At 46.4% G+C, this 16,825-nt stretch overlaps 1 protein-coding gene across 2 annotated transcripts in view; it reads right to left on the reverse strand.

Moving 5' to 3' along the window:
- TECPR1 (tectonin beta-propeller repeat containing 1) overlaps positions 1-16,825 on the reverse strand; it is a 122,790-nt gene that overhangs the window by 51,514 nt on the left and 54,451 nt on the right. For both annotated transcript variants that reach the window (XM_068244572.1, XM_068244573.1), the window contains exons 14-16: positions 5,139-5,296; positions 1,611-1,738; positions 1,022-1,124 (exon numbers count right to left, since the gene is read on the reverse strand). In XM_068244572.1, coding sequence (XP_068100673.1) covers positions 1,022-1,124; positions 1,611-1,738; positions 5,139-5,296 — 389 coding nt within the window. The remainder of the gene's footprint in view (positions 1-1,021; positions 1,125-1,610; positions 1,739-5,138; positions 5,297-16,825) is intronic.

The following is a 16,825-nucleotide window of genomic DNA, read 5'->3' on the forward strand; positions in this document are numbered from 1 at the left end:
AGCAGCACTTTGTTCGGGTAAGACGGATATAACCGAATCCGATCGTATCTGCTCACTGCGCAGGGCAAGTCCTTTGCGTCTGCGCAGTAGAGCGGATACGATTGGGCTCAGCCATTTCCACCTTAATCAGAACAAAGAGCCGCTACTGCGCCTGCGCTGGATTGCGGAGAGGTAAATATATCACCGCTTGTCAAGCTTGTCGGGGGAGGGTTCGGGGAAGCCAGCGCTGGATTCCTCCAAGCTTCAGAGGTTGGGGAAGCCTCATTGGGACCCTGAGGCTTCCCCCTCCTGAAGTAAGTATCCCCAGAGGGGTTTTTTTTGGTACAGGTTCTCTTTAAGGAGTGGCAAACCGGAACCATAAGGATTTTGTAATGGACCAAAGGGAACCTAAAAGACCAGTTACTAAATATACATTTTCCATATGTATTTGTAATTATTCAACTTTATGTGCGCAGATACTTTCACTGCAAAGAGAAACAAATATCCAGAGTAATCGCTGTAGAGTTTGCCTATAGCTTTACATTTTAAAGAACCATACTAGCCTAACTTAAAGCGGAACTGAAGATAGGATTAAAACAAACGGTTTCACTTACCTGGGGCTTGCAGGCCCAGGCCAGCAGCCATCCGGTCCCACGCCGGTCCTCCACGAGCCTCCGTTCTCCCGCCTCCCTCGCTCCGTTCCTTGATTTTTAAGTCTAGGCCAGTGCAGCCCTGCCAAGCGTATGCTTTCTACGCGTTCCCGTCTGCAATTACGCTATTGCAGACGGGAACGCGAAGAAAGGATATGCGTGGCCAGAGCTGCGCAGGCGCAGTGGCTCAGCGGCGACACCGAAAGCAGCTGGTGGTGGACCGGCGCGGGACAGGATGGCTGCTGGGAGTTCTCAAAAGCCCCAGCTAAGTGAAACAGCTTGTTTTAAACCTGTCTACAGTTCCACTTTATTACCTCTTAATTACCGATGCAGACAGAAGTATCCACATACAGTACATTAGGTATGGACTATATATACAGATATATACACACGTGCTGCTGTATCCAGTAATGGGATTCCACCTCTGGTTTTCATAGATGTACACACATTTTGTATCCCTTTGAGGATGTATATTATTTCCGCCACTGTCCAACCCTTTTGGAAAAACAAAACAATACAAAAAAAAAAAATGTAATGCCTACATCGGGTTTTTTAAATAGCAGTAATTACAGTTAATTGTCAAAGGCAGTACATTTTACTTGTATGAGCTTCTGAAACAGACTAAGGCCCGAGACACTTAGAGCCCTTTTCCAGCGCTAGCCGGTCGCTGTCAAAAGCGCTACAACAGCGGAATACCATGAGAGCGATTCCACTCCAAATATCGCCAGTGCTTGTGATTAGCGCTTTGCGATTAGCCTGCAGCATTTTGGAGTGATCAGGTTTGAAAGGGTGAATGCAGGGTGAAATCGTATTCCTTCAAAACATGCTTAAAATTGTGGAGAAAATAAGTGTAAGAATTTGCAATTGCTAGCATATGGGATTGTACTTTGCGATGCCTAGTGGGTCCCAGTCCTAAATGCTGTACTTGTACAGGTATACACAGGGTATAGACTTGCTATGTTCTGTAGGACTCCTTATTACCTTGCATGAAGCCTTCTCCATATCCTCCAGTGTAAGCCCAAGGTGTGTGGTCATAGCCAATTCCCCATACTACACCACTGCTGCTGCTCTCCACCACTTTCAGGTGTCCTCCTATCTGACGCCAGAACCTAAAGCGCAGTTCATGGTCAGGCACAACAAAGACACAAGCATGCAAGATTGGTAAGATGTAAAGGTGCAATCAGAAGACAGGCATACATGATACAATATTAGACATTACAGCAGAAAAAACTGAATCTTAGGGCCCTTTTCCACTGTGAGCATTTGCGATGCTGAATCGCAAAAATGTAAATCGCTAGCGATTTTTAAATCGATAAGGTTTGCTAAATAACATAGGAATTGCGGTAGGTATTTTCCACTACCGCGATTAGATTTTTACCAAAGCGCGATCGCGCCTTGATTTTTACCGCGATTTTGCTGTGCAATACATTGCATAGCAAAATCGCAATCGAAATCGCAGATAAAAATGTGAGACTTGCTGAATCGCAATCACTAGCGTTTAGCGCAAGCCCTAGCGATTGCTAGTGGAAAAGGGACCTTAGGCTGGATCCACACTATAAGCGCTTTTCTAAGCGCTTGCTGAGTGCTTTCTGAGCGCTTTTTAAAAATTACTACCATTCACTTTCATTAAAATCACATAAATATTGCAGCAATTGCGCAAATTGCATATGCGGAGATTTTTAAATTATTTTTACCGTGATTTTAATGAAAGTGAATGGGAGTGATTTTAAAATAGCGCTCAGAAATCACAAGTGCTCAGCAAGCGCTCAGAAAAGCGCTTATAGTGTGGATCCAGCCTTACTGATTGTGTGGGAAAGGCTATTCTGTATGTAAGGGAGGGGCCAGAGGTACAGGGGAAAAGGCTTTTGAGTAGGAGCAATGTGCGAACAAAGGTGCATTTGCTTTTGTACGTAATAAAGCAGCACAAAGCTAGCTGTTGCGGCAATATCAACAATATTAGACTAGATCTCAGAGCAGATTCATGGGAGTTGAGGTGGGTGCTGGGCATGGATATGACCTACGATGGTAGTTTTGCGCCCCACCCTGGACGCTTGATCACGCTTTTATCAAGTGCTATCAGGCTCTCAGGGGGTTGCGAAACGGCTGTCGCAGGTCATATCAGTGGCCATCACCCATCTCCACTCCCATGAATATGGCACAGTGACTCCGGTTGGTACCACAACCGATTTATACCTCACATCGGTCTGAACGTATATGCTGGATTGTCCGAATAAAACCACTATTGCATTGGATGGTGCCCGCTCTCTGATTCTTTGCATCACATACCCTGCCTTTTTTCCATTACTCAGAGACATGCAACAGAGACCAAGCCTACACTTGGTTAGATCATTCACAACGTTTGTCGTATGCCTTTATTATATGTGAGTGCCACACTAACCACCCTTTGCCTTGTGATTTCATCTAATAGCATATGCCTGCCTCTAAAGGTGGCCACACACCATACAATTTTTAAACTATCTTTTCAATTCAAGAATTGTAATCAATTTTTCTGACTGACTGTAACATTTAAAAAATCTCACCAATGTACCACACACACCTGTGGCAAATTTTTACCCAATTATGAAAAAAATTGTTTGGAAGTATATATAAGGAAACTGATCTACCACACACACCATTCAATTTTCATAAAAAATGATCAGAAAAACCCAGCATTCCTGATAGTCTTTAATCGAATAAAAATGGGAAATCTGATTGGATTTCTTGCTGAATTAAAAAAAAAATCTTTCGACTCATTAAGAAATCCGATCGTTTTTATTGAATTGCCTTAAATCGGATCATTTTATTGTATCGTGTGTGGTTACTTTAAGATGTTGTCTTCCAGCCAAAATACAAAGGAGGAGCATTGAGCTTGGCTGTAGCCCATGTCAGGAACTCTTTCTCCTACTTCCTGTCACTTTAGAAACTAACATGCTTTGTGGTGGCTAGGCATGGCTCTCTCGGTTCTGGAGTACAGCACTGGATGGTGGACAGCACCCAGGCAAGAAGTAGAGATGAACAATGTCATGCACATAGTTCCAGCCTGCTTTCAAATTGCATGAAAACTGCACTGTTTAGAATTGGGCCAATCAAAAATCAGCAGGAACTGAATTTAATTGGTCCATTTCCAGGTTGCATCATTTCCATTCAGAGTCTTTCTTTGGTCAGAAAGAGTAATTTTAGGAAACAACAGACTTGTCTAGAAGAACTTGCCTAGCTTTGTTAACCTCCTGAGCGGTATGCCAGACACTGTATCGGGCATGCCGCTTCAGGGGTTTTGCTGGCCTCAGGTGTGCTCCAGATTAAATTTAATAGCTTTAGTGGCTTTATTGTAAGTTGGCTAGCACTAGGCTAGCTTGTTTAGGTCGCCGGCACCTCTAGATGACCCGCGATCCCCCCGATCCAGACGTTATATACATTACCCAGCCTGGTTCCAGCGATAGCGCAGCCTCCCCGCACAGCTCCGGTCTTTCTATGGGGAGGATCAGGTCTGCGCATGACGTCGGTGACGTCATGTACCATCCTCCCCATAGAGAGGAGCAGAGCTGTGCGGGGAGGCTGCGCTATCGCTGGAACCAGGCTGGGTAATGTATATAACGGCTGGATCGGGGGGATCGCGGGTCATCTAGGGGTGCCGGCGACCTAAACAAGCTAGCCTAGTGCTAGCCAACTTACAATAAAGCCACTAAAGCTATTCAATTTAGACTGGAGGACCCAGCAAGCAGCACCTCCTGAGCGTCATAACGCTCAGGAGGTTAACACAGCAAAATGTATAGAAACATCTCATCATCTCATTGCAACAGAACACGTCAATGTCTGCACTAAAATTCTCCCCAAACTGTCACCCGTGGGATCGATCAAATTTATGTGGCCGACAGTAATTGTGGGCGTGTATGCACCTTAAAGTGAACCTCCAGACTAAAAATCTACTCAGCAGCACTGAAAAGGCTTGGTGTTTCTTTAACAGTTTCACAGCATCAGAACTTTGTTTTTCTTATCCAAGCCTCATTTTTGGCTACACAGAAGCTAATCTCCGTCCCATCAAAGAAAACTGCCCAGACATTTTTCCCCTGATACTGTGCAAAGCATGATTGTTCTAGTTGCCTAGCAACTGGGAGGGGTGATCAGGACACAGGACAGTTGGAACGGTGTCTCATGCTCCCTGTCACCTCCTTTCAACCAAAAAGATGGCTGCCCCCATGAAAAATATGTCTGCCCCCATGAAATCACAAACATTTTCCTGTTCTTTTAAAACAGGTTGGGTAAGAGATTCTATGACCTATCTATTTTAATTAACATAACTAATGTAACTTCATGACAGTATGTTTGTTTAGGCTGAAGTTCCTTTTTAACTTTCCAGGGGCAGAAAAACAATATTTTGCATCATCTTTGAAAAGGGAATGTAAGTTTGGAAAAAAACATATTGGAGAATGAATTGCAGTTACTGATATAACTTGGGAGATACGTTTGCTTCATGGAATTCATCCTTTATGGTCTTTCTGTAACACTTACATTTGATCACAAGACCTTGAGTTAGTAAGAAACTCCAGATCTGGGGATGGCTCGCTGACAAATATATCTCCTTTACAGGTGACAGACCAGACGGCTTGCGGAGATGGAGGTCCCAGTAGTTTTCTGCTCTCACAGCAGGATACATTCAACAGAGACAGCTATAAAACACAGAAAAAGACAGACATCTTACTGTAATCCCCCACACATAGATAATGTGCAGCTAAGTGCCAAACAGGAAAAGACACACAAATCAGGTCAGTGATTACTGGAAAAGTTATATGGAAAATAATATTTGTATATGCAGTGGCGTAGCTACAGACCTCGAGGCCCCGATGCAGAATTTGGACCCGTGCCCCCATTACATTAAATATTAGGCCCCCCCTTCCTACCCCAGTATGGTAGCCAGATGTGCCCCACTTCTTCATCCTTCACCGAATGGTAGCCAGGTGTAGGTGCTTTCAGTACAGGTAGCCAGAACTAGGTGCCCCAGTATAGTTAGCCAGGAATAGGGGACCCAGTGTAGATAGCCAATTATTGGTACCCCAGTATAGGTAGCCAGTTATTGGTACTCCAGTATAGGTAGCTTGGAATAGGTGCCCCAGTATAAGTAGCCAGGAATAGGTGCCCCCAGTATAGTTAGCCAGGAATAGGGGCCCCATTGTAGGTAGCCAGTTATTGGTACCCCAGTATAGGTAGTCAGTTATCGGTACCCCAGTATAGGTAGCGAGTAATAGGTGCCCCCAGTCACAAGTTCGCAACCTTAATGCTTGAACTTTATTGGGTGTTTGTCTCCAGTTTAAAGGACAACTGACCTGAGAGGGATATGAAGGCTGCCATGTTTTTTTCATTTTAAACAATATCAGTAACTTGGCAGTCCTGCTGATCTTTTATGCATCAGTAGTGTCTGAATCACACACCTGAAACAAGTATACCATATATGCAGTCAAACTTAAAGGACGACTTTAGGAGGAATACGAGGAAGATTCTGATTCTGAAGAGGAGGAAGACGAGGAGGAATGCTACAAAACTGGCAAATGGAGACCGGACCTTTCTACTATTGAAAGCGACTCTTTTAGGGAACTCGAAGAGGAATGCAGAACAAGCAGCAGCCTATCTGATGAAGATGCTGAAAGGCAAGAGGAGTCTCTGTTTAAGGACCCCAGACATCAGGCAGAGGAGCAAGACACAAATAAGGAGGAGAGAAGAGGAAGCAGAAGAGGAATACACCCAATAATCTGGCTACAAAATATGATCAGGAGACTGCCAACACTGAAATGTCTCTTCTGCTGCTTCCCATGTGGCGCTGCCTCTCAATAGGCAACCATGGATGGAGCATCCTGGACTCTTTCCAAAGAGCAACATTGGACCCCAAACATATTATGGATTTGCCACCTGATGAGGGACAACGTATACTCATCTTGGACTCTTTAGACAGAGCGACGTTGGACCCTAATACAGGTAAAGATTTGACACCAGACACCATACAAGGGGCAACATAGCATATGCCGGACTCTTTGATTAGAGCCATGTTGCATCCTTAGACTGATTTACCACTGTACGAGGGGCAACATATGGCTTTTGCTGGACTCTTTGATTAGAGCAATGTTGCACCCTTAGACTGATTTGCCACTGTACAAGGGGCAACATATGGCTTATGCTGGACTCTTTGATTAGAGCAATGTTGCACCCTTAGACTGATTTGCCACTGTACAAGGGGCAACATATGGCTTTTGCTGGACTCTTTGATTAGAGCAATGTTGCACCCTTAGACTGATTTGCCACTGTACAAGGGGCAACATATGGCTTATGCTGGACTCTTTGATTAGAGCAATGTTGCACCCTTAGACTGATTTGCCACTGTACAAGAGGCAACATATGGCTTATGTTGGACTCTTTGATTAGAGCAATGTTGCACCCTTAGACTGATTTGCCACTGTACAAGGGGCAACATATGGCTTATGCTGGACTCTTTGATTAGAGCAATGTTGCACCCTTAGACTGATTTGCCACTGTACAAGGGGCAACATATGGCTTTTGCTGGACTCTTTGATTAGAGCAATGTTGCACCCTTAGACTGATTTGCCACTGTACAAGGGGCAACATATGGCTTATGCTGGACTCTTTGATTAGAGCAATGTTGCACCCTTAGACTGATTTGCCACTGTACAAGAGGCAACATATGGCTTATGCTGGACTGTTTGATTAGAGCAATGTTGCACCCTTAGACTGATTTGCCACTGTACAAGGGACAACATATGGCTTATGCTGGACTCTTTGATTAGAGCAATGTTGCACCCTTAGACTGATTTGCCACTGTACAAGGGGCAACATATGGCTTTTGCTGGACTCTTTGGTTAGAGCAATGTTGCACCCTTAGAATGATTTGCCACTAAAGAAGGATCAGTGTATGGCTAATGCTGGACTCATTGTGAGCAACATTGATCCTTAGACTACAACTGATTTGGGACAACATATGGCGTACATCAATTTCAGGAGAAACAGAAGACAGACACCATCCACCAAGTGTAGCTTTTATTGCGCCACTTGTGTTAAACTAATACACACAATTGTGTATAGATTATAAAACTGTTTTAAGTGAACCAAACATAGGAGAGGAGGTGACTGCGGGGCACAGGAAGGAGTGAACAGCAGCTGTCACATCGGCGAGGATGCTTGGTTGCACCAAGTCTGGGTGAATTCCAACAAAAGTAGAAGGCAAATTGAGTTTTGTGTTCAGCCCACCAATTGATTTGACATGCAGTGTGTGGGCAAGCAATAGATTCCTCTCTGATCTGATCAGGGTGGGGTCTACCTGCAGGTGATCTGGTAGCAGATTGACAAGTGTATGGGAACCTTTAGAGACAGATTTCTGTCTGCGTTGATTGCAGTGGACAGGGAGGCTAGTTGGGTGTGTTGCCACTATGCGCATTGCTTGGTGCTGTAAATGCGATGTAAAAGGATTACATTATCCTAAAGGTGGCCATACACTAATAGATGGAAACCAGATTTGACCACGACAGCGTTCTTTTTCTAATCAAATCAGATCTAAGAGGGATTAAATTCTTCCATACACTGTAGGCACTCATGATAATAGCAGGCTATCAATAGAAATTAAATATCAGGCGCTGGGGCCAGAAGATATACAAATTGCAGCTATAAATGGCCACAGTTTGTATAGCGGGCAGCCCCAACACCCCCTATTTTATCAGGCTCCCCGACTCCCATTTATAGCCTCTATTAACGTGTTCTCGGTATTGGCATTGTGATCTTTGGGGACAAGGGTGGGGTGGGGGGCCGCCAAAGTCTAGCTCCGCTCAGGGCATTGTGAAACCTAAGGCCAGCCCTGGCTCCTGCCATATTCTCTACTGACTGTGAATATCTGCAGTGACCGTCACCTCCTGCATCCTCTCACATGTTCTCCAGCTTGTACCATCTACAGCAGCTCCAGCCCTCTCATGCAGCTCCTAGTGCCTCCTCCTTCTCATCCATTGTGGCTCATTTCAAGCAGCTCTGATCATCATCTGCAACCACCATCTCCAGCTCCTACCATCTCCTCCAGCTGATGATCCCTGCAGCTCCTGTCTTCTCTTGGATGTCATCCCCTGCAGTGTACGCCTCCTTCAACTAATCTCCTGCAGTGACTGTCATCCCCTGCAGTGTACGCCTCATTCAACTAATCTCCTGCAGTGACTGTCATCCACTGCAGTGTACGCCTCCTTCAACTAATGTCCTGCAGTGACTGTCATCCACTGCAGTGTACGCCTCCTTCAACTAATGTCCTGCAGTGACTGTCATCCACTGCAGCGTACGCCTCCTTCAACTAATCTCCTGCAGTGACTGTCATCCCCTGCAGTGTACGTCTCCTTCAACTAATCTCCTGCAGTGACTGTCATCCCCTGCAGTGTACGCCTCCTTCAACTAATCTCCTGCAGTGACTGTCATCCCCTGCAGTGTAGGCCTCATTCAACTAATCTTCTGCAGTGACTGTCATCCCCTGCAGTGTAGGCCTCCTTCAACTAATCTCCTGCAGTGACTGTCATCCCCTGCAGTGCACGCCTCCTTCAACTAATCTCCTGCAGTGACTGTCATCCCCTGCAGTGTACGCCTCCTTCAACTAATGTCCTGCAGTGACTGTCATCCCCTGCAGTGTACTCCTCCTTCAACTAATGTCCTGCAGTGACTGTCATCCCCTGCAGTGCACGCCTCCTTCAACTAATCTCCTGCAGTGACTGTCATCCCCTGCAGTGCACGCCTCCTTCAACTAATCTCCTGCAGTGACTGTCATCCCCTGCAGTGTACGCCTCCTTCAACTAATGTCCTGCAGTGACTGTCATCCCCTGCAGTGTACTCCTCCTTCAACTAATGTCCTGCAGTGACTGTCATGCACTGCAGCGTACGCCTCCTTCAACTAATCTCCTGCAGTGACTGTCATCCCCTGCAGTGTACGTCTCCTTCAACTAATCTCCTGCAGTGACTGTCATCCCCTGCAGTGTACGCCTCCTTCAACTAATCTCCTGCAGTGACTGTCATCCCCTGCAGTGTACGCCTCCTTCAACTAATCTCCTGCAGTAACTGTCATGCCCTGTAGTGTACGCCTCCTTCAACTAATCTCCTGCAGTGACTGTCATCCCCTGCAGTGTATACCTCCTTTAACTAATCTCCTGCAGTGACTGTCATCCCCTGCAGTGTACGCCTCCTTCATCTAATCTCCTGCAGTGACTGTCATCCCCTGCAGTGTACGCCTCCTTCATCTAATCTCCTGCAGTGACTGTCATCCCCTGCAGTGTACGCCTCCTTCAACTAATGTCCTGCAGTGACTGTCATCCCCTGCAGTGTACGCCTCCTTCAAGTAATCTCCTGCAGTGACTGTCATCCCCTGCAGTGTACGCCTCCTTCAACTAATGTCCTGCAGTGACTGTCATCCCCTGTAGTGTACGCCTCCTTCAACTAATCTCCTGCAGTGACTGTCATCCCCTGCAGTGTACGCCTCCTTCAACTAATGTCCTGCAGTGACTGTCATCCCCTGCAGTGTACACCTCCTTCAACTAATGTCCTGCAGTGACTGTCATCCACTGCAGCGTACGCCTCCTTCAACTAATCTCCTGCAGTGACTGTCATCCCCTGCAGTGTACGTCTCCTTCAACTAATTTCCTGCAGTGACTGTCAACCCCTGCAGTGTACGCCTCCTTCAACTAATCTCCTGCAGTGACTGTCATCCCCTGCAGTGTATGCCTCCTTTAACTAATCTCCTGCAGTGACTGTCATCCCCTGCAGTGTACGCCTCCTTCAACTAATCTCCTGCAGTGACTGTCATCCCCTGCAGTGTACGCCTCCTTCATCTAATCTCCTGCAGTGACTGTCATCCCCTGCAGTGTATACCTCCTTTAACTAATCTCCTGCAGTGACTGTCATCCCCTGCAGTGTGCGCCTCCTTCATCTAATCTCATGCAGTGACTGTCATCCCCTGCAGTGTACGCCTCCTTCATCTAATCTCCTGCAGTGACTGTCATCCCCTGCACTGTACGCCTCCTTCAACTAATGTCCTGCAATGACTGTCATCCCCTGCAGTGTACGCCTCCTTCAACTAATCTCCTGCAGTGACTGTCATCCCCTGCAGTGTACGCCTCCTTCAACTAATGTCCTGCAGTGACTGTCATCCCCTGCAGTGTACGCCTCCTTCAACTAATCTCCTGCAGTGACTGTCATCCCCTGCAGTGTACGCCTCCTTCAACTAATGTCCTGCAGTGACTGTCATCCCCTGCAGTGTACACCTCCTTCAACTAATGTCCTGCAGTGACTGTCATCCACTGCAGCGTACGCCTCCTTCAACTAATCTCCTGCAGTGACTGTCATCCCCTGCAGTGTACGTCTCCTTCAACTAATCTCCTGCAGTGACTGTCAACCCCTGCAGTGTACGCCTCCTTCAACTAATCTCCTGCAGTGACTGTCATCCCCTGCAGTGTATGCCTCCTTTAACTAATCTCCTGCAGTGACTGTCATCCCCTGCAGTGTACGCCTCCTTCAACTAATCTCCTGCAGTGACTGTCATCCCCTGCAGTGTACGCCTCCTTCATCTAATCTCCTGCAGTGACTGTCATCCCCTGCAGTGTACGCCTCCTTCAACTAATGTCCTGCAGTGACTGTCATCCACTGCAGCGTACGCCTCCTTCAACGAATCTCCTGAAGTGACTGTCATCCCCTGCAGTGTACGCCTCCTTCAACTAATCTCCTGCAGTGACTGTCATCCACTGCAGCGTACGCCTCCTTCAACTAATCTCCTGCAGTGACTGTCATCCCCTGCAGTGTACGCCTCCTTCAACTAATCTCCTGCAGTGACTGTCATCCCCTGCAGTGTAAGTCTCCTTCATCTAATCTCCTGCAGTGACTGTCATCCCCTGCAGTGTATACCTCCTTCAACTAAGATCCTGCAGTGACTGTCATCCCCTGCAGTGTACGCCTCCTTCAACTAATCTCCTGCAGTGACTGTCATCCACTGCAGTGTACGCCTCCTTCAACTAATGTCCTGCAGTGACTGTCATCCCCTGCAGTGTACGCCTCCTTCAACTAATGTCCTGCAGTGACTGTCATCCACTGCAGCGTACGCCTCCTTCAACTAATCTCCTGCAGTGACTGTCATCCCCTGCAGTGCACGTCTCCTTCAACTAATCTCCTGCAGTGACTGTCATCCCCTGCAGTGTACGCCTCCTTCAACTAATCTCCTGCAGTGACTGTCATCCCCTGCAGTGAACGTCACCTTCAATTATATGTACCCGCCTGACTAAGACAGCTAAAAAATGACTGAGTGAGCCAATAGTCAGGCGTGTGCACAGCGCCCGCGACCCCCAAGCGATCCGCCAGGCAGATCAACGTACCCCCGCGACAGCCAATTGCATTATTTGCGCCGCTCCCCCGTCCACCGCGTGACATCGCGCATGAGCTGCTCCATCCTCCCTCCACCCCCCCCTCCCCACATAGCAACAGAACGCGTTGTGAGCTACATAGCTGACACCAGTCTGTATAGCGATGTCGCCCTACAGGCAACATTAAGTCCATAGGTGTATAAGCACCTTAACACCCCACCCCATAGACTGTAGCATAGGGCTAACCACATAGATGAGATTAGGATTAGATTAGGCTTAGCCTCGCGCTTGCAAACACACAACTTTAGAACAGGGCATATGGGTGGTCGCCACCAATCAGAGCAGGAGATATAGGGTTAGAGTAGGGCACACATATCACAGACCTGGATCCAGCAGTAGCATAGGGTTATTAGGGTGATTAGCACCAATTAGAGTAGGCTAGCATAGTGTAGTGTAGGACCCGTCCAAAAAGAGTCTACCGTGACATGGTGGGCGGGCTTACAATCCTACTGCCCAAAAGGTTTTACTTTTGCCAGTTGGATTAAACAAAATACTTTTAATGCTTGGATCACCAACCATTATTACCCTTAAGTGCCAATTCACAATTCCATCTACAACTTTTTCAGACATACAGCTGAACTGCGCACTTGTTGAGCCCATTAGCGCCATTGATTTGTAAATGCAGCTGAATGGCAGCGTTTATAACAAGTGTCTCATCGCTTGATATGCGGTGGTGTTACTACACAGCAACAATTCTGCAGCCGCGCTGAGATGGGGAGGCTGGCCCTGCTGCCAGGTCCACCACAGCTCCCAGCATGCCCCCATAGAGTAACCACAGCTTCCAGCATGTCACCATAGAGGCACTGCAGCTCCAAACATGCCCCAATAGACGTTACACAGCTTTATTGGGTATGCTGGGAGCTGTAGTGCCTATATGACGACATGCTGGGAGCTATGGTGCATCAATGGGGGGGGGGGCATAGTGCCGTTGTATGTGTGTCCTTCTCCTCTGACAGCTATTCCCCCCCATTTCTCTCCTCCACTGTGCAATTCGGCTGGGGGGCTTGGGGCACCCAAGAATAGATCTGTGGCAGGGGCAGGCAAAACTATTGGCCAGAGACGTGCCTGTGCTACACACACATTATGTATTATTTTTACATTATGGGGCCATGAGTCAGAATTTTGATGGGCCCCTCACAATTAGGCACTCTTGGGAAATGCCATGCCACCTGTCCCTACCCAATAGGATACAAATTGACCAGGCAATATGCTTTCATATGCAAGTTACACTGCAAATAGTCTAGAAACATTGAATTAAGGAGAGCCATCCATATGAAAAGATACACCAAACTCTCCCTCACATTGACTTAAAGTACCCCTGACTTGGTCCCAATCCCCCCCACCCCATAATTTATTAATGGTGCTCAGCGCACAGCACCATCCTCCCCCCTCCAGCGCCCCCTGTGGCTCCGCTCTGACATCAATTATGGGCAGGGAAGAAGTGACAGTTCTTCCTCCCATCTGCGTGTCCTTAGCTCCGCCCCCTCAACTTGCAGCTTCAGATCCGGAAGGATATCCAACCTCAACTACCACAAGACCCCACACAGCGCAGCTTCCTTGCGTGCTGTGCGTAGGGAATCATAAAGCGGAACCAAAGCAGCCGGGTGGAGGGGGCAGAATGAAGGACGGGCAGAGGGGAGGAAGATCTGCCACTACCTCCCTGTCCATATTCAATGTTCTGCTTAGTCGAAGATTACGACTGAGCAGGATGGGGGCTAAGGACCACAGGGCTTACACCCCCCCTAGTGACCAGGCTATTTTTTTTTTATTCAGTGCTCTGCAGCTTTAAAAGCCATACTACTAAGCACACAAATTAGTACCCCCCCTTTCTTGCCACCAACAGAGCTTTCTGTTGGTGGCATCTGATTGCTGCTGCAATGGTTTTCAAAAAAATAATTTATCTGTCTTTTTATTTTGAATACAATTGTTAATTTTATGTTTATCCCCCCCCCCCCCTTGACATCCTATCCCAGCGATCGTCTCTCATAGGCATCAGCGTGTGAGAGAGAACGCTCTCTGGGCCACTCCAGGGGACATTCCAGTGGACAGCCGAGTGACAGGGCTGTCCCCAGTACAACGCTGCAGTAGATTGCAGCGATGTACAATGTAAATAGATGGCGGTTTGCAATTATTTGCAACTAGACTATACAACTATATATACTGGCTGTATGTGATCCCAATAACTGCAATCATACAACTGCTTATTCACTCACCTTTCAGAGGTCTTTACAATGGTTTAGAATGACTGATCCTAGTAGCAGAAATATTTTAATAAGTCCAGCTCATTTTTGCATGTTCACTGCACTGTTCCCCAATCATTCCCAACTAAGAGAACCTTGGTAAATGAGGATTGTTGTGTAATGACTTTTAGATAGCCCACCACATAGTCTCAACCACCACTATGCACTTTCTCTCTTGTGAGTTACACCGATCCACAAGACACTGGTTGGAATTGTTTTTGGCCAATCAGTAACCACGATGCTGATCCAATGCCACTAACGCTGCCCATGTGTACTCTGTCGGATGGTCCTATAGAGGAATATAGCGCTTGTTTTTTTTCTCAATGGGAAAACCATGCAGTGATTATGTGTGTAAATAGTGCCTAAGGAAACAGTAATTTTCTGTATTCAGCTGCCCGAACTATCTCAGCTCTGGAAGAAGTGCAGCACAGGGTTGGCTTGTGAAAGGGTTGGCTTGTGAAGGGACTTTTCATACTGAACAATGTAGAAAAAGACATTCCCAGTGGAAGGGTGGTCATCAGCCAAAAAAATAACCTGCTGTACTTACCCTGGACTGTGCAGTACACCACAGACAACGTGGGCTAAATTGACAGCGGCAGGCGCACTAGAGGTGACCTTGACACTGGCGGGGACTCCGAGCCAACGGCTGAGAGCGGAGTTGCGGCGTGGGACGTCAGCTGCAAGGGGCTGGAGGAAGCCCCAGGTAAGTAGAGCGGGGGGGGGGGGGGGGGGGGGAGTTATTTTTGGCTGATGACTCCTTTAACCAGTTCACCCCCAAGGGTTTTTATCCTAATGGACCAGAGCAATTTTCAGTTGTCAGTGCTCCTCCCTTTTATTCCCTAATAACTTTATTACTACTTATCACAAGAAAATGATCTATACCTCGTTTTTTTCGCCACCAATTAGGCTTTCTGTGGATAGTACATTTTGCTAAGAATTTTTTTATTCGAAATGCGTTTTAATGAGAAAAACAGAAAAAAATTTAAAAAAATCATTATTTCTCAGTTTTCAACCATTATAGTTTTAAAATTAAACATTCTCCTGTGTATAAAACAAATTTTTTATTGCCCAGTTGTCCCGATTACTAAACCGTTTCAATTATGTCCCTATCACAATGTATGCCGACAATATATTATTTTGAAATATAAGTGTTATTTTTCTGTTCTGTTTTTTTTTTTTTTTTATTCTGGCCAGAATTACAAGCCCCTATGTAATAAATTAAAATTAATTTCCCCCCATAAAATATAGATTAACAAAGCTGAGTCCCTAAGGCAACAATTTTTTTTTTTTTTTAAGCTAATTTTTTTTTTTGGGGGGGGGGGGGGGGGGGGGAAGGTTGGAAGTGTAATTTTATTAATGATCTGTAAGTACTTGAAAATGAATGTATTTTGTAGGTGTAATATACTTTTTGGCCACAAGATGGCGCTAGTGAACACTCGTTATAGGAAGTGCAAATTTGGACAGAGGCGCCAGGCAGGTTAAAATGATCTAAAAACAACTAAAAAGGAGGAGTACAGGTGGACTTACCTCCTGAAATGATGGACAATCGAGATTGTTCAAATCGCAAATAACAATTTATTTTGGCACTCCGCAACGCGTTTCGCAGGTATAACCTGCTTCATCAGGCAAGGAGTGCAAGCTCAAAAATGTCCAATAGTGGCAATGCGCCTCACAGAGGCGCATTGCCACTATTGGACCTTTTTGAGCTTGCACTCCTTGCCTGATGAAGCGGGTTATACCTGCGAAAAGCGTTGCGGAGTGCTAAAATAAATTGTTATTTGCGATTTGAACAATCCACCTGTACTCCTCCTTTTTTGTTGTTTGTAGATCATCTTAACCTGCCTGGCGCCTCTGTCCAAATTTGCACAGTATATAGTCCACCTTGGGTGGAGGGGACTGTCCCCTTCTTTCTATCTACAGAGAGCGACTTCTTAAACCTGAGTGGGGTCAGGTTCTAATGCTCCCCACCTGCATTTCAAGTGGTTGCCTATGTGGTAACCCGTGTTTGTGAGTATATCCACATCTGTTAATTATTTCGCCAACAATTGTTAGACTTACTGCACTATATTGGGCTCTCGGTTTTTCTTTTTGTTCAAGTGCACTCGTTATAGGAAGTATTCACTTTTTTTTTCCTTCACTTTATTTAATTGTTACATTTCCTGTTATCGTGAATGGACGTAGCCGCTGTTCGCGGTCACGTCCATTCACTCCAAGCACTGCGATTGGGTAGAGGACCGTTCGGTCTTCTTCCCCAATCACCCAGCATGGAAGCCCGATGGAAAAAGCGGCGGTAGCGCCGCCCACACGGCGGTAGCAGCGGCGGGAACGCGCGACGTATTAAAATGTCATGTTGCTGTTAATGGCGGTAAGCATGACGTTTTAATACGTTAGGATGTCAGTAAATGGTTAAGCCTGCACGTCACACACTGCCACAATCAAGCACAGATGAGGTTAGCAAAATTGATAAAATTGATGATTTGAGTATTATAATCAGAATCGGATAAAAATAATTGCCGCCAAGTGCATG

This window comes from Hyperolius riggenbachi, chromosome 7 (genome assembly GCF_040937935.1).
Source record: "Hyperolius riggenbachi isolate aHypRig1 chromosome 7, aHypRig1.pri, whole genome shotgun sequence".
NCBI classification, from domain to species: domain Eukaryota; kingdom Metazoa; phylum Chordata; class Amphibia; order Anura; family Hyperoliidae; genus Hyperolius; species Hyperolius riggenbachi.